This window comes from Trachypithecus francoisi, unplaced genomic scaffold (assembly GCF_009764315.1).
Source record: "Trachypithecus francoisi isolate TF-2019V2 unplaced genomic scaffold, Tfra_2.0 Lachesis_group11, whole genome shotgun sequence".
Classification (NCBI taxonomy): Eukaryota; Metazoa; Chordata; class Mammalia; order Primates; family Cercopithecidae; genus Trachypithecus; species Trachypithecus francoisi.
In genome coordinates, this window is record NW_022681456.1 from 20,648,531 (window position 1) to 20,666,621 (window position 18,091).

Below are 18,091 nucleotides of genomic sequence, written 5' to 3' on the forward strand. Positions count from 1 at the left end.
TGCTGCCAAAAAGGAAGCTACTTCACTCAGTGAGATGAGTTTGTATCTATTTGGTGGCGTGTTCTGGGCAGAGAATGCTTCTGTGTTCTGTTGTTTTCTGGGCAGTCATCCACACCACTCACTTTCCAAAACCACCAAGACACAAATATCAGCAAAAGAAATTTACCTTGTCTCTTAGGAAGACAGAGAAATTTGCAGCTATAAAACTGGAAATAAGAGAGCAGCTACAGACATCAACAGTCAGAGTCAATGATTGATTGAAAGAAAAAAAGAAAACATGGTAGGAGGAACGTTCAATAAAAGGATGTGGCCTTGATCGGGCGCAGTGGCTCACACCTGTAATCCCAGCACTTTGGGAAGCCGAGTGGATCACTCGAGGCCAGGAGTTCGAGACCAGCCTGGCCAACATGGTGAAACTCTGTCTCTACTAAAATTACAAAAATTAGCCAGGTGTAGTGGCACAGCTTGTAATCCCAGCTACTCAGAAGGCTGAGGCAGGAGAATCGCTTAAATCCAGGAGGTGGAGACTGCAGTGATCCAAGATTGTGCCACTGCATTGCAGCCTGAGTGACAGAGCAAGACACAGTCTCAAAAAAAAAAAAAAAAGAAGGATGTGGTCTTTCATTTATTATGATTCTCAATTCAGCTTTCCCTCCAGTATTTTGTAGATCCAAATACCTCGGACAAATTTGATACAAATTTTAGTTTCCCCAAATAAACACTCCTAATATTAATTGTACTCTATGCTGTCACTGGCCAATCAAGGCTGAGGACTGCTCCTAGTCATTACAGGGAACTCACCAGAGAATATAAAATTAAATCATGACCCTGAAAAGAACGTTTTAGCTAACTTTAAACATCAGGAAACTGCTGTAGCCCTCCCCCTAGTTTCTAAACTCCTGTGGAAACCTTGGCAAACAAATTCTAAAATGTGAGAACTAATACACTGTCTTTTAAAATAGAGCCCAGGAACCAAACACAGTCCACAGTCTGGTTTGTCTTCTGCGCACTGGGGGGATACTGAGAGTAGGTTGTCAGAAAGGTCTGTGGAGAGAATCAACGCCCATCGTGTCATCCTCTCGGCACCACCAAAGTAAAGAGGAAGAATGAGACAGGGAGCAGAGACTAGGACATGGTGGTGAGGGTTGGGGCAGGGTGATTTGGCCCTAATGCCTGTCTATCCAGGAGAGCTTCTGAAAGGGACTGATACTGACTCCTCTGAAGCAACACAAGACCCCTCTCTTTACAATCTTCATGTCTTCTGAGAACAGGTGAACCTCCTACAGCTATAATCAGGCAAAAAGAAGGATGAAGGGCTTCATTCTTCCTATCCACATTTAGGGCAAAAAACACTTGCCTGAAGCAGAAACTACAAAGATGTTTTAATTGGTCTATTATTTCAAGAACACCGCAGGCAGTTGCTGAAGGAAACCTGTGTTTCACGATGGCCAGATCTGGCCTCAAAGGTATTCAGAAGTATACCAACTAGGAGTACAACAATGAAAGTCTTATGAAAATCACACTGCCCTTCACATCCAATATGAAAATTACAGTAGGAAGGCTCAACTCCAAAGTTCTCCATCTGCCTTAGGTTTCATTTATAGGTATGACTGATACATTCCACACAAAATCTTAAATAAACCAATTAAAGGATATCTAAAAAAGAACTTTCACTAGAACACAAACAAAAACACAGAACTTTTCCATATTTAAAAAAAAAATCACCATGGTGGGCTCACTTCGAGATAACACAGAGGGCTGTCACTCGATAAGATTTGTCTGCTTTTCTGTAGGTGTGGGATGCTACAATTTATTTTTTTAATCTGAAGTATCTTGAAGAGTATGGAGTAATGCGTCCTAGGCAGGTGCTGCTGGTGGGAGTGAGCACTGGGGCAACCATTTGGGAGCACAGTTAGGCAGAGTTAATTAAAACGGACAACATGGCCAGGCATAGTGGCTCACGCCTGTAATCCCAGCACTTTGGGAGGTCAAGGCAGGAGAATCACCTAAGGTCAGGGGTTCCGAGACCAGCCTGGCCAACACGGCGAAACCCCGTCTCTACTAAAAATACAAAAATTAGCCAGGCTTGGTGGCACGCACCTGTAGTCCCAGCTACCTGGGAGGCTGAGGCAACGAGAATCATTTGAACCAGGAGGTGGAGGCTGCAGTGAGCTGAGATCGTGCCACTGTACTCCGGCCTGGGCAACAGACCGAGATCCTGTCTCTAAAAACAAAAAACAACAACAGAAATACTCCATACGTTCAAAAGGTAAGGAAAATGCTACACATGTTAACAGGAAAGATATAGATGATATTAACACTTCTAGAGATGAAAAATACAATGTCTGTGGTGAAAAATACTCTGGATAGGATTAAGAGCGGATGACATACTGCAGAAGATTAACTTAGAGATATAGCAAAAGAAGCTATTCAAAATGAAACATCGGGGGAAGAAACTGAATAAAATAAACCAAGCGTCAGTGGGCTACGAGACAACTTCAAGTAGCCTAATACATGTATGACTGGTGTCCTAGGACAAGGTTGGACAGGGTAAATTTTTTTTTTTTTTTTTTTTGAGACGGAGTCTCGCTCTATCGCCCAGGCTGGAGTGCAGTGGCCAGATCTCAGCTCACTGCAAGCTCCGCCTCTGGGGTTTACGCCATTCTCCTGCCTCAGCCTCCCGAGTAGCTGGGACTACAGGCGCCCGCCACCTCGCCCGGGTAGTTTTTTGTATTTTTTAGTAGAGACGGGGTTTCACGGTGTTAGCCAGGATGGTCTTGATCTCCTGACCTCGTGATCCGCCCGTCTCGGCCTCCCAAAGTGCTGGGATTACAGGCTTGAGCCACCGCGCCCGGCCTTTTTTTTTTTTTTTTAGAGATGCGGTCTTACTACATTGCTCAGGCTGCTCTCAAACTCCGGACCTCAAGTGATCCACTCGCCTCGACACCCCACAGTGCTGGGACTGTAGGCATTAGCCACCATGCCCAGCCCAGGGTATGTATCTGAAGAAACTAAGACTGAACATTATCCAAATTTAAGGAAAACTACAAATCCGTGGAGCCAAGAAGCTTAACAAACCCCAAGCAGAAGAAACATAAAGAAAACTACACCAAGGAATAACATAATCAAATTTCTCCTAGTCCCTTTTTTTCAGAGAATCAGTTAGAGTAAGCTTAATTCATTTATTCACTTCTAAACATGGCCAATCTGACACACGTGATACTTTAAAAACAGTTTAGCAGGAAAGAAGTTTCTGTGATTTACCTTTCCTCTCTCCACTTCTTTCGTTGTCATGACAATCACTCGGGAGTTTTCTTGGAACACCATCCGCCAAAAGTCGTTCACTGTGTTCTGCAGGCAGCCTTGTGTGGCAATGTAACTCTTTTTGGGCTTTGAATTGTTGCACTTGGTTTCAAATTCAGGCTAGAAATTTAGGAAGAAAATTGTTCAAACATCTTAAAGTTGCTTTCAGGACATGAGGAAGGATTTAAAATACAAAAATAGGCTAGCAATGTATGGTCAGAAAACACTGTGAAAAGCAAAGCTTACCATGATGATATTTGCATTGATGTAATCTGAAACAGGTTCATTGGGATCACCATCGTGTAGGACAACCCTGGTATGATCAACTAGAAGAAAAAGAGACCACAGTCATGCAAGTCCTTGGACTGCTTCAGGAAAAACCAGTTCAAATCAGTTAATCCCCAGCCTAGTCCAAGTTCTGTTCATTTAATGATTAAAAAAAAAAACAGAAAAATTAAAGCCCAGGTAAGCACAACAGTAGCATGAACACTGCCTGATGCCTCTCATAATGCTATCTTCACAATTTCCTAGTTTTGAGCAGATGCTATGGGTATATAGGATGTTATCACTGGGTATACGGGAAGTTGAGAGAAGGTACAAGAAAACTCTCTCTGCTATTTGTGTAACTTCTTATGAGTTCCAAAATTGTTTCAAACCAAGAAATTTTTGACTGGGCACAGTGGCTCAGGCCTGTAATTTCAGCATTTTGGGAGGCCAAGGCAGGTGGATCATATGAGGTCAGGAGTTCAAGAGTAGCCTGGCCAACATGACGAAACCCTGTCTCTATTAAAAATGAAAAAATTAGCCAGGCATGTTGGTGCACATCTGTAATCCTAGCTACTCAGGAGTCTGAGGTGCAAAAATCGCTTGAACCCGAGAGGCGGACATTGCAGTGAGCCGAGATCACACCACTGCACTCCAGCCTGGACGACAGAGTGAGACTCGGTCTCAAAAAAAAAGAAAAGGGGAGGGGGAGTTTTAAAAAAAAGAAGACCGAAGTATAGATATATGACATGATGTCTGAGATATGCTTCAAAATAATTCAAGGAAAGAGGAGATACGGATCAGAGTATAGATGAAACCGAGACTGTGCATGAGTTGATAATTGTTGAAGCTGGGTGATGGGTACATGGGGTTCTGTCTGCTCTTGAATATACTTGAAAACTTCCATAATAAAGAGGGTTTTGTTGTTGTTACTGTTGTTTTTAATTTCTTTTTTGAGACAGAGTTTTCCTCTGTCACCCAGGCTGGAGTGCAACAGCACTATCTTAGCTCTCTGCAACCTCTGCCTCCTGGGCTCAAGCAATTCTTGTGCCTCAGCCTCCTGAATAACTGGGATTACAGGTGCGTGCCACCACACCTGGCTAATTTTTGTATTTTTAGTAGAGATGGAGCTTCGCCATGTTGGCCAGGCTGGTCTTGAACTCCTGACCTCAGGTGATCTGCCCACCTTGGCCTCCCAAAGTGCTGGGATTACAGGTGTGAGCCACTACACCCAGCCAGGTATCTTTTAGTGAAGCATAATGCAGTGGAATATCACAAGGCTCCGATAGTATCAACTGTCCAAATTGTGTACAAAAGTCCATTATTGGTATAAAAATCTGAGTGCTCTACCTACACAACCTATTTTGCAATGGGAATTAGTAAGACAGTCATGTGTCTTAAAAGAAGAATATCCTTTCTGCTTCAGACTCCTCATCTTTAAGGAAATGAGATGTTCATCAGAGGAAACATCTAAACGAGACCTTTAAGGGAGGGCAAAGCGATGTTCTATTTAGATACTGCATACCATTGGTCCCTTCACTTTCTCATACACTTTATACCATATAAATACCATTAGACCCCTGAGCAGACGTCAAAACTAGACATAGAAAGGACAAGGTGGCCAGGCACGGTGGTCCACACCTGTAATCCCGGCACTTTGAGAGGCCAAGGCAGGAGGACAGTTTGGGCCCAGGAGGTCAAGATCAGCCTGGGCAACACAGTGAAACTCTATTTCTAAAAATTGAAAAAATAAATTCCAAAAAAAAAGGATAAGGCTTCCTCAAGGTCACTAGTACCATGCTGCAGCTCAAACTGCTTCTGTGCAAATTCCTCACTGCCTTTTCTCAGTATTACGAATGACTCCACTTTCCCCCATCCTCACATACACACATTACAATATCCATGTAGATATGATATACATATATACCATGTATATGTACATATGCATGCAGAAAGGGAACAACTATGTTTCATGCATAGACACACACAAAGGACGGTTTACAAGATTTGACAAGGTTCTGACCTCATAAGACATGAGAGCAATGCTCTCCAAATTTGATCATGGCTCCCAATCACACAGTTTTTCAATGCTGAAATATATACACATATGCACTATATGCAAGCAAGCCTTATTTGTAAGTTGGATAAATACAGTATGCATAGCCAGGTGCAGTCGCTCATGCCTGTAATCCCAGCACTTTGGGAAGCCAAAGCAGGAGGATTGCTTGAGCCTAGGAGTTCCAGATTAGCCTGGGCAATACAGTGAGGACCCCATCTCTATAAACAATCAATCAATCAATAAAACATTATGCACTCACTGCAATCAATCTAGGCCTCAGATAAATTTTTCTTTTTCATTTTTTTTTTTTTTTAGGGAAAGGATATAAATAAAGAGAAGTTGTAAATGTTCCTTCCTTTCTCCTCAGTGCACTGCCTTGCACAGCACATCAATGGAGAATCCCCTGCATTAGAGTGTGATGCTAAGAACAGTGACTTTGGGGGCTCTAGTGCCAGTTCTCCCGCCCACTCCCCTTCACTTATAACCTGCTAAAATGGTCTAGAAAACCAGGATACTAAGAATGCCTCCTTCCTGTGCATGTGATATTGATTAAGTGAGATAAAAATGCAAAAGTTCAGCATAGAGTTAGACCTCGGGAGAGAGGAACTGTGACTGGTTTAGTGCAGTTTCTGAGATCCTCATGCAAGGCCTACATCCTTCCAGGGCTTTTTCCCTCCTGGTTCAACTTGGGCTTTGCTTGGTGGCATTTGGGTGTTACAGAAGGTACAGCCGGGCACAGTGGCTCACACCTGTAATCCCAACACTTTGGGAGGCCAATGAAGGCAGATCATTTGAGCCCAGGAATTCGAGACCAGCCTCGACAACATGACGAAACCCTGTCTCTACAAAAAAAAATTACAAAAAATATGTACATATACATGGTATATATGTATATCATATCTACATGGATATTGTAGAGTGCAGTAGCTGGGCATGGTAGCACGTGCCTCTAATCCCAGCTACATTGGAGGCTGCGGTAGGAAGGACCACTTGAGCACGGGAGGTTGAGGCTGCAGTGATCCATGATCATACCACTGCACTCCAGGCTGGGCAGCAGAGTAAGACCCTGTCTCAAAAATAAATAAATAAATAAGTAGAAAAAAAGAAGGTCTACATCCTTCCAGGCCTTTTTTCCTCATGATTCAACTTGGGCTTAGCCAGGTGGCATTTGGGTATTACAGAAGGTACAGTCAGGCACAATGGCTTATGCCGGTAATCCCAACAGTTTGGGAGGCTGAGGCAGGAGGACCACTTGAGCCCAGGAGTTCAAGACCAGCTTGGGCAACATAGGGAGACCCTGCTCTACAAAAAAATTTATTATTTTTTTAAATTGTTTTTTGTTTTGAGACAGAGTCTCACTCTGTCGCCCAGCCTGGAGTGCAGTGGTGCTCACTGCACCTCCGGCTCACTGCAACCTCTGCTTCCTATGTTCAAGTGATTCTCCTGCCTCAGCCTCAGTCTCCCAAGTAGCTAGGATTACAGGCATCCACCACCACACTGGCTAATTTTTGCAATCTTTAGTAGAGATGGGGTTTTACCATGTTGGCCAGGCTACTCTCAAACTCCTAAACACAGGTGATCCACCCACCTCGGCCTCCCAAAGTGCTGGGATTACAGGCGTAAGCCACTGTACCCGGCCTATAAAAAAAAATTGTAAAATCAGCCGGGGTTTTTTTGAGACAGAGTTTTACTCTTATCGCCCAGGCTGGAGTGCAATGGCGCGATCTCGGCTCACTGCAACCTCCGTCTCCTGGGTTCAACCAATTTCCCACCTCAGCCTCCCGAGTAGCTGGGATTACAGGCACCCGCCACCACACCCGGCTAATTTTTCTGTTTTTAGTAGAGATGGGGTTTCACCATGTTGGCCAGGTTGGTCTTGAACTCCTGATCAGAGGTGATCTGCCCACCTTGGCCTCCCAGAGTGCTGGGATTACAGGAGTGAGCCACCACGCCCAGCCCACAAAGTCTTCTTCTGAGCAAAGTTTAGGTATATACCCTTTCTCCAGTAACTTGAGCTCAGGGGATCAGCAAGCAGAACGGTTCTAAGAGCCCTCAGGAGGTGTTTGTCTGTTTCCCACATAAGGGAACTGAGTCCCAGAAAGGAGACAGGCCTTACCCAGGACTCACAGGCCCAGTGAGGAGGAGTCAAGACACAAATCTGGCACCCTGAGGTCCCTGACACTGAGAGATCTCAAGCCTTGAGATGATCTATCTTGGGCAGACAGAAAATTAATTAACAGAAGGAACCAATCGCAGACAAAGCCACCTAGTGGCAACTTTACTCAGTAATCAGCATCACAGGAGCTCAGTGAATGAAGTCATCAACCCCCACCATGGTTGATTATTTTGGAAACTGCTTGCAATTAAAAAAGCTAAGGCCTCAGATGTGCTAACAAGAGCACACGACCCTGAGGAAAAGTACAGAGGTGCTAGGAATCAAAATCTCCAAGAGTGACTATTACTGAGAGGAATATTGATACTTACAGGGCAGGATGTTTTTATATCTATTTTTGTTTTTGTTTTCTTGCCTTTGACCCTCTTTTCGGCTGTAGAGAAGTTTGCACTCCTGCTGTTGTAGTGTCTGGAAAGAAAGAAAAGTCAATATTATCACGTGTCAAAGAGTCACAGTAAAATAAAAAAGTCTGGCTCAGCATTTCTTCTTTAAGGAATTCATTCTAGGAAATGTTCACAGTTGTATGCAATAGCTACAAGAATGTTCAACTGAGTTGGGCACGGTGGCTCACACCTGTAATCCCCACACTTTGGGAGGCTGAGGTGGGCAGATCACTTCAGGCCAGGAGTTCGAAACCAGCCTGGCCCACATGGTAAAAACCACATCTCCACCAAAAATACAAAAATTAGCCAGGCAAGGGCACCTGTAATCCCAGCTACGTGGGAAGGTGACACAGGAATCACTTGAGCAGAGATCGTGCCACTGCACTCCAGCCTGGGCGACAAAGCAAGACTCTTATCTCAAAAAAAAAAAAAAAAAAGGTTCATTTGAACGCTGCAACAGTGGAGAAACGCTGAAAATAATATAAATATCTAACAGGAGAGAGCCTAAATAAAACCATTGTGCATTCACACAAAAGAATGTTCTATGTCCATTTAAAAAGATGTACTAGGAAAATAACACCTTGGAAAGATGACCAAAGTGAAAAGAAAGTCAAACCTTCAAAATAGTATATGATGGAATCATATGCTTGCATTCACCTGTGTACAAAAGAAATGGCATAAGGACATCGTGATGTGTATCTGTAGTCCCAGCTACTCGGGAGGCTGAGGCTGGAGGATTGCTTGAGCCCAGAAGTTCAAGACCAGTCTGAGCAACAAAATGAGATGCTATCTCAAAAAGAAAAACAATTTTTTAATTTTTTTTCTTAAAAAAAAAGGCAGAAGGCCAGGTGCAGTGGCTCACACCTGTAATCCTAGTACTTTGGGAGGCCAAGGCGGGAGGATCACCTGAGGTCAGGAGTTCAAAACCAGCCTGGCCAACACGACGAAACCCCGTCTCTACTAAAAATACAAAAATTAGCCAGGCGTGATGGCGCACCCCTGCAATCCCAGGTACTTGGGAGGCTGAGGCATGAGAATCACTTGAACCCAGGAAGCAGAGGTTGCAGAGAGCTGAGATCACATCCCTGCACTCCAGCCTGGGTAACAGAGGGGGACTCCATCTCAGAAAAAAAAAAAAAAAAAAGTGGGAGAAGAACCAAATAAGTAATGGTGATTTCTTTTCCCCTAAAGTAGCAGGATTATGAAGTCCTTTTCTTGTTTTTTTTTTTCCCACTGTGTTCTCCCTTAAATTTTCTACAATGAAAAAATAGAATATTTATAAGAAGAAAAATCTTTAAAAATAACAATTATAAAGAATGAAACCCAGCAAGGATTGGCGTAGCATACACAAATAACAGCTGTGATCTATATTTTTTTTCTTCTTTTTTTGTTTTAAATAAGTCAAGGTCTCTCTCTCTCTCTCTTTCTCTCTCTCTCTCTTTCTTTCTTTGTTTATTGTATGATGGAGCCACTGCACTCCAGCCTGTGTGGCAAAACAAGATCCTGTCTCAAAAAAAAAAAAGTCAATTTCAAGGGATAATCAGTTTACAAAAAGCCTACTGTTTAATGGGAAATCACAAATAGGCAAATCAAGAAAGTAAAAGGTAGGCTAAGAAAAGAATATATAAAATGCCAAAACGGCTACCCTCAAAGAGTCCTACAAGGAAAAACAGAGTCATATTTCACAACACAGCAGCCCTGTTTTATTTCCATTTCATTTATCTGAATTTCACAAATAAGTATAAAAGTCTGGACTTTAAATTGGTATTTGACTCTCAGTTTCAAAATGCAACCTTCAGCCTGGACATAAGCTCATCACAAAAGCGTTTAACTAGCTGAAACCTGGACAAAAATAAAACCTAATGTAGGCAGAACTGTGACAAGGAATCAGTCATTTGATTTTTTTTTAATGAGCTCGGGGATAAGGAGTTAAAGCAGTTTGCCCTCTCTGGGCAAGCATTTCTTTGGACTGTGAGCCAGTCTTACCAAGCAATACTGCTGTGTTAGGAAGAAGGTTTAACCTTGATTTTTAGACAGGTTATTAAGGTGAGGTTCAAAAAGAAATTCAAACACTGAACTGAATCAATCACTTCAACTAAATGAAGCGAAATGACATCAACAAAAAATAATACCGGGGGAGGGAGACTGGGACTAATTAGCAGCTTGATCTAAAACAAACTTGGCAGGAAAGCATTCAGGTCTTCATTTATGAACCCAACTTCACATGACACTTCACTGAGGTGGGGGTGGCAGGGTGCATGTGGCCAAAGCAATCACTATGCAAGGTGAATTTCCTCCAATTCCTGTTTAATTACCCTTCAACTTCTGCCTCCACCTTCAAGATCAATTCCAAGCTGTTCAGGATGACGCACGAGGCCTTCTAATCTCTGAGCTAATCAGGGCCTGCCTCTTAAGTTCCCTTCTGTTTTGCCAAGTTACTTTGCCTGTCTGTGCCTCAGTTTCCTCCAGTGTGAAATGAGCGCAATCCTTTCCACCCCAAAGGGCTGGGGTGAGGGTCAAATGAGATGCATGTACATCATTATACCGTGTGTGAAATACAACGAAGCAAGTACACAGATACTGGCTATTGCTATGAAATCAATATTGCTACATGAACTCTACACTGGCTACTCCACATGTGGTCTGTAGACCAGCAGCATTAGCACCACCTGGGAGCTAGTTAGAAACTCAGGCCCAGGTCCTACCCAGACTTAATCAAAATCTGTATTTTTGCTTGAGGACAGGAGGTCAAGACCAGCCTGGGCAATATGGTGAGCGCTGGCCTGTACAAAAAATGTAAAGATTAGCCAGACATAGTGGCATGCACCTATAGTCCCAGCTACTTAAGAGTCTGAGGTAGGAGGATTACTTTAGCCCAGAAGGTAAAGGCTGCAGGGAGCCATGATTGCACCACTGCAGGCCAGCCTAGGCAACAAAGCAAGACTCTGTTTCAAAAAAAAAAAAAGCACCTTCAAGATGCTTTGGCATCTCTGCATACCACCTCTTATGCTATTTGTTTCCTTTAACTGACCTCCGCTTTTTCTCCTTCACAAAATAGATTTCAAAAAGAAACTGCCTCAGCCAGGCCCGGTAGCTCACACCTATAATCCCAGAGCACTTTGGGAAGCCAAGGCAGGCGGATCATCTGAGGTTAGGAGTTTGAAACCAGCCCAGCCAACATGGCAAAACCTGGTCTCTACTAAAAACACAAAAATTAGCCGGGAGTGGTGGTGGGCTCCTGTAATCTCAGCTACTTGGGAGGCTGAGGCAGGAGAATCACTTAAACCCAGGAAGCAGAGGTTGCAGTGAGCCGAGATTGTGCCACTGTACTCTAGCCTAGGTGACAGAGCGAGATCCTGTCTCAAAAAAAAAAAAAGAAAAAAGAAATTGCTCTTACTTGCACATATTTTTTAAAAATTTCACTCTATATATATAGAAGGTAAGCAGAAAAGGGAATATAACAAAAACGAAATATTACCAAATTCTACTTAGATACTGGGGCATTCCTGAGGCTTTGTTAAAAAAAAAAAAAAAAAAGACACAGGCAAACGTTAGAGGTAGATGTTAAAGACTTACTACTACCATATGGAGACCTTCTTCAGGCTTCATCTAAGGACCAGATAAGGATGAAAAAGAGAAAGCCTTTCTCATTTGCTAATTCATCTTACCTACTGTGATGGGGTAACACCAAGAATCATCTCACAACACAAATGAAACACTTTGCCAGACTAAATTCAGAGTTCCAGACCAGGGAAATCCTCATCAATACTCATTTTGGCTGGGCCACCCATCATCAGGTCTGCCAGAGGCTTCCCTTATTCCCTTTTTGCCCTTGGGACAGGGTCATGCTCTGTCGCCCAAGCTGGAATGCAGTGATGCGATCACAGCTCACTGTAACCTCATACTCCTGGGTTCAAGTGATCCTCGCACCTCAGTCTCTTGAGTAGCTGGGTCTTTAGGCGCACACCACCACACCTGGCTAATTATTTTACTTTTTGGAAATACAGGGTCTCACTATGTTGCCCAGGCTGGTCTCACACTCCAGCCCTCCTCTGGCCTCAGCCTCCCAAAGCACTGAGATCACCAGCGTGAGCCACTGCACCTGTCCTGCACTTTCCTTATCGTGCAATAAGTTCCCAATCACCTCTTCCAGGCAGCCTTGGGGTTTGAACAGTGCACAGTCAAGATGGCTGCTGGGTCCAGAGACTTCCACAGAGGACAGGACAGGCACCACTGCATCCCAGGCACAGGTGGGTGCTAATTGCCAGCAGCTGACAGCTGTCACAGATTGATAGTAGCTAACAGCGCATCTCTCCCCCAGCCCCTTCCCTAGTGCACCCATTAGCCCAGCCTCATCTGCACCTGGGGCTCAAGTTGCCTAAACATATTTCATTTCCCATAGCAGAAGATGCCATCCATCTAGAGATTGCAAATACAAACAACTCAGAAGTTGTGACTTTCCAGGCTCTGCCCGCAGAGGCTCCCAAATGCCATCTGCTAAGGGCGCCTCCTCCCCAGCACCAGGCTTATGGCTCTAAGCTCCAGAAGAATATCAAATAAACCCTGCTCTCCAGGAGAATACATTCCTGTCAGGGTTTATCTTCCACAAGCTCCCTCCCACCAGTAGTCCCTGGGGCACAAAAGCTACTAATGACCTGTCAAGCTGAATGTCACTGCATCTCCATCCTTCTCCACTGGCCTTGGCAGGGATGCTAATGAGGAGACTTAGGGCAGGCGGCAAAAAGGACAATGTAAAGCAGGGACACAGGCTGCCACACATCCCATTTTCCAATAATACATCCAAAGGGTTTGCACCACACTGTGAACTCTCAAAAAGGACCAGAGGCTAGTTACAGTCACCTGACTGCAGGAGTCTAAACAGATAGCCAAAGAAACTGCATAAAACCATTAAATCTAAAGATATGGTTTCGATGTCTGTCCCCTCCAAATCTCATGTCGAAATGTGACCTCTAGTGTTGGAGATGGGGCCTAAAGGAAGGTAGTGGATCCTTCATGAATGTTTTGGTGCCAGTGAGTGAGTTCTTGCTCTAAGTTCACATGCAATCTGGTTGTTTAAAAGAGTGTGGTGGCCGCGCACAGTGGCTCACGCCTGTAATCCCAGCACTTTGGGAGGCCGAGGCGGGCGGATTATTTGAGATCAGGAGTCCAAGACCAGCCTGGCCAACATGGTGAAACCCCGTCTCTACTAAAAATACAAAAATCAGCTGGGCATTGTGATGCGCGCCTACAGTCCCAGCTACTCAGGAGGCTGAGGCAGGAGAATTGCTTGAACCTGGGAGGCAGAGGCTGCAGTGAGCTGAGATCACATCACTGCACTCCAACCTGGGCAACAGAGTGAGACACTGTCTCAAATTAAAAAAAAAAAAAAAAAAAGGCCGGGTGCAGTGGCTCAAGCCTGTAATCCCAGCATTTTGGGAGGCCGAGACGGGCGGATCACGAGGTCAGGAGATCGAGACCATCCTGGCTAACACGGCGAAGCCCCTTCTCTACTAAAAAATATAAAAAAACTAGCCGGGCGAGGTGGCGGGCGCCTGTAGTCCCAGCTACTCGGGAGGCTGAGGCAGGAGAACGGTGTAAACCCGGAAGCCGGAGCTTGCAGTGAGCTGAGATCTGGCCACTGCACTCCAGCTTGGGCGACAGAGCGAGAATCCGTCTCAAAAAAAAAAAAAGAGTGTGACACCCACCCCACCCTCGCCACCGCTCCGACCATGTGATCGTCTGCTCTCCCTTTGCCTTCCTCCATGACCGGAAGCTTCCTGAGACCCTCACCAGAAGCAGATGCTGGAGTCATGCTTGTATAGCCTGCAGAACCATGAGCCAATTAAACCTCTTGTCTTTATAAATTACCTAGCCTCAGATATTCCTTTAGAGCAGTGTAAAATGGCCTAACACACCTAATAAACTATTAAAACGTATCCACAGAAAGTCAATGTCCTAATCCATGTTGTACAAGTAAGTGCCCAACAGCACTACTGACTGTGGAGGAGGTAAGTTTTCATTGTCTCCCTTATGTAAATGTAAGACCATCCCTTACATTTGTGGCCACTGAACATTCTTGCTCCCCAGCCCAGACCCCTGCCAACCTAAATGCCAGGAGCAGCAGCCCAGTGACTGCAATAACCAAAATAGAGCCCAGAGGCTTCCAAAGCCGTTGGATTGAAAACCACTGGACCTGGCTCTTGACTAGAATTTCATGAATGGAAGTGGAGGAAAAGGACCAAGGAGAGAGGCAGACAGAAAACAAACTGGCTGAGCTAGGCATCCCCAGGCACCATGACAATGCCCTAATGACCATTTCGCCTGTACTGCTCTGAGCAACAGAGCCAAATACCTAGGGAAGAAAAGTAATGACACTCACATTACAGCCAGACCAACCTATATGGTTACTTTGCTTAGTTTTTTTCTTTCTTAAATATTTTATATTTTTAATTATTGGCCCACCAAGTAGAGAGATTATTTTTTAAAACAAAGATACGGCCGGAGGCCATAGCTCACGCCTGTAATCCTAACACTTTGGGAGGCTGAGACGGGCGGATCACCTGAGGTCAGGAGTTTGAGACCAGCCTGGCCAACGTGGTGAAACTCCGTCTCTACTAAAAATACAAAAATTAGCTGGGTGTGGTGGCACACACCTGGAATGCCAGCTACTTGGGAGGCTGAGGCAGAAGAATCACTTGAAACTGGGAGGCAGAGGTTGCAGTGAGCCAAGATCGCACCACTGCACTCTAGCTTGGGTGACAGAGTGAGACTTTGTCTCAAAAAAGATAAAAAATAAATAAAAACAATAAAAACAAAGCTACAAGAGTGTTTATATTGGACAGGGGAGGGGATAGAGCGTGAGAGAGCAAGATTAACAAAATGTTGGTCTGTGTTAAAGCTGGGTATTGCGGAAAAGGGGAGTCCGCTGGACTATTTTCTCTATTTTGAGGTCTGTTTGAAAATTTCAATAATAAAAGGTTTTTTGTTTATTTGTTTTAGAGATACGGTCGTGCTTTGCCACCCAAGCTGGAGTGCAGTGGCCTGATTGTACGTAACTCACTATAACCTTAAACTGGGCTCAAGCAATCCTCCTGCCTCAGCCCCTCAAGTAGCTAGGACTACAACTATGCGCCACCACACCCGGCTAATTTGTTTTACCTTTTGTAGAGACAGGGTCTCGTTGTGTTGCCCAGGCTGGTCTCAAACTCCTGGCTTCAAGTGATCCTCCTGCCTCAACTTCCCAAAGTGCTTGGATTATAGGCGTGAGCCACCACATCCAGCCAAAAACACTTTCGTAAATAAATCAGTAATAAATAAAAATGAAAAAGCTCCCATTAACTTTCCTCCTGCCCCACCCATGGCTGTGGCCTTCTGAAGAAGAGAAAAAAAGCTAAGAAAGGCTATCACACAGATGGTCTCTCTGGTTTTGATGCCGTGAATAATTATTAAGACAGTGATAACCACCTGGGCAGGCTCCAAAACCAGGCCTCCTACCCAAACTGAAGGAACTTCTGTTTTCCTTTGGCTTCTGTCCTCTCTGCAAAGAAACATTGCAATTTCTCGTTCCATCCTCTGTAATGAAAGCTTTGCAACGTTACCCAACACCAAAGGTGGATGAAAGCCACCACCTCCTGACACCATGCTGCAAAGCCTGTCACCAATTCTCTTGGGCAGCTCTTCCTGCATGAGTCCATAGCACCATCCAGGAATGAAGGGCAGCTGGAGACTCTTATCCCCGGAGAAGGTCCTAGAAGGTCCTAACTGACCAACATGACTTGCAAAGCACCACAGGGAATAAAACCAATCCAAGACATGGTTCCTTTCCAGGTGCCTGTTGTAAGCCACCCACCTCCAACAAGGTGGGGTATAAGTAGAAAAACAAATCAAAAAGGCATGGTTTAGTTGGGCATGGTAGTTCATGCCTGAAATCCCAGCACTTTGGGAGGCTGAGGCAGGATAATCCTTTGAGGCCAGGAGTTCAAAACCAGCCTGGGCAACATAGTGAGACCCCCCCATCTCTGCAAAAATTGAAAAATTTGCCAGGCATGGTGGCACATGCCTGTAGTCCCAGCTACTCTGGAGACTGACACAGGAGGATCCCTTGAACCCAAGAGTTCAAGGCTGTAGAGAGCTAATTGTGCCCCTGCACTCAAGCCTGGGAGACAGAACAAGACCCTATCTCAAAAATGAATAAATAAATAAAAAGGCATGGTCCTTGGAGAAAAACAGGTCTGACACATGAAACAGCAGCAAATAGTACAAGGCAAATCTATAACTATAATTTTTAATTATGCACTGTGGAATTTAAGGAATGAGATCCGGGAAATTAACTGAAGGAGGAGCTGAAGCTGAAAACAGGTAAAAAAAATTTAGACGGGTATAAGCAAGAAAGGGAGGCAACCTGGCAAGTTGGGGGTGGGGGGGCGAGTGCAAAGCTGGCATGAAGCCAGCGAGCATGCGGGAGAGTGAAGGAGACCAGGCAGCAAGTCTGGAAGCTGTGAACTAGGAAGCAGGGGGAAGGGAGAAGAGATGGCGAGAGTGAGAAAAACAGTAGGGGCCTTAAGAACTGGGCAGGAGAATCTCAATGGCTAAGTGAAAGAAAGCATGGCATGGTAGACATGGAGTCAGAAGTCCTCAAGTTCAAACCTCAGCCAACCATTTGCCAGTCACATCCCTGGGGGCAACTTTCTCACTTCTGGGAGTCACTTTCTTCATCTTCAAAACGAAATAGGTGACCAGGCGCAGAGGCTCACACATGTAATCTCAGCACTTTAGGAGACTAAGGTGGGCAGACTGCTTGAGCCTAGGAGTTCAAGACCACAGCCTGGGCAACATGGTGAAACCCCGTCGCTACTAAAAATAGAAAAAATTAGCCAGGCGTGTTGGCGCGCACCAGTAGTCCTAGCTATTTGGTAGTCTGAGGTGGGAGGGTCACCCGAGCCCAGGAAGTCAAGGCTGTAGTGAGCCAAGATCATGCCACTGCACTCTGGCCCAGGCAACAGAGTGAGACTCTACCACAAAAACAACAACACAAAAAAAGCCATGGGGGACGTGGGGAGATAAGGAACAAAAGAGAAAGAAATACTCCAACAGAAAGAAAGGAATTTCTCCAGAATATAACATTTAGCTTATGGAATAAAACCTCTAACTACTGAAATGTTCTACCCACAGGAAGGTAGCAGCTCCTCTACTAAGTCTGGGAACTCAGGCGTAGATAGAAAACCCTAGTTAAAGGGCAAGCTTGCCACCCTGGAGCATTTTTAAGCATGAGGTTGGAGCCCTGCTTGAGGGTTTTGTTCCCTGCGGTGTTGCTTAGTCACCAGCGGGAAGATTTCCACTAGAGATTACCGACAAGAATTATTATTCTAGACACAGCTCTGGGGTGCAGTTAAAGTCTTGTTTCCATAAAACCTAACCATCTCAAAGTAGAATTTATAGCTCCCCTAAGCAGGATGTAATCACTTTAAAGAAATCAAACTGGACTGTGAATGTGAAGACACACTAGCTTCTCCTGGAGAACATCAGTTAGCAGAGCTGCTGATAGAATCCGGGACATCTATGAAGCTGTCAGTGAAATGACTACAATGCTAGTGCAAGCTGAAAACAGCTTTGGACCACCACAGAGAAGACAGGCTAGCATGACAGCAGGCTGGGCTTTTAAAACAAGAAATAAATAAATTACTAATGTAAACAAGTGTTAAAGCCCTAGGAAAAAATAACCCCAGGTAATAAGGTGTTGTACAGGGGTTTCTTCTTTGGGGCTTTTGAGGGGTTTTTTGGTATTGCAGTATTTTTTAAATCTAAAAATGGTTTAAAAATGAAAATCTTCCTGAAATTCAGCACTACCAATTCTTGGGCACGTGGGTACAGGGATCTCAAAGACTAAAACGCACATCCTACATCCATCCA

At 44.6% G+C, this 18,091-nt stretch overlaps 1 protein-coding gene across 4 annotated transcripts in view; it reads right to left on the reverse strand.

The window, feature by feature from the left end:
* The window catches only part of PTPN11 (protein tyrosine phosphatase non-receptor type 11), a 102,809-nt gene that overhangs the window by 29,765 nt on the left and 54,953 nt on the right, over positions 1-18,091 (reverse strand). For all 4 annotated transcript variants that reach the window (XM_033220522.1, XM_033220525.1, XM_033220523.1 and 1 more), the window contains exons 7-9: positions 8,111-8,207; positions 3,550-3,629; positions 3,265-3,423 (exon numbers count right to left, since the gene is read on the reverse strand). In XM_033220522.1, coding sequence (XP_033076413.1) covers positions 3,265-3,423; positions 3,550-3,629; positions 8,111-8,207 — 336 coding nt within the window. The remainder of the gene's footprint in view (positions 1-3,264; positions 3,424-3,549; positions 3,630-8,110; positions 8,208-18,091) is intronic.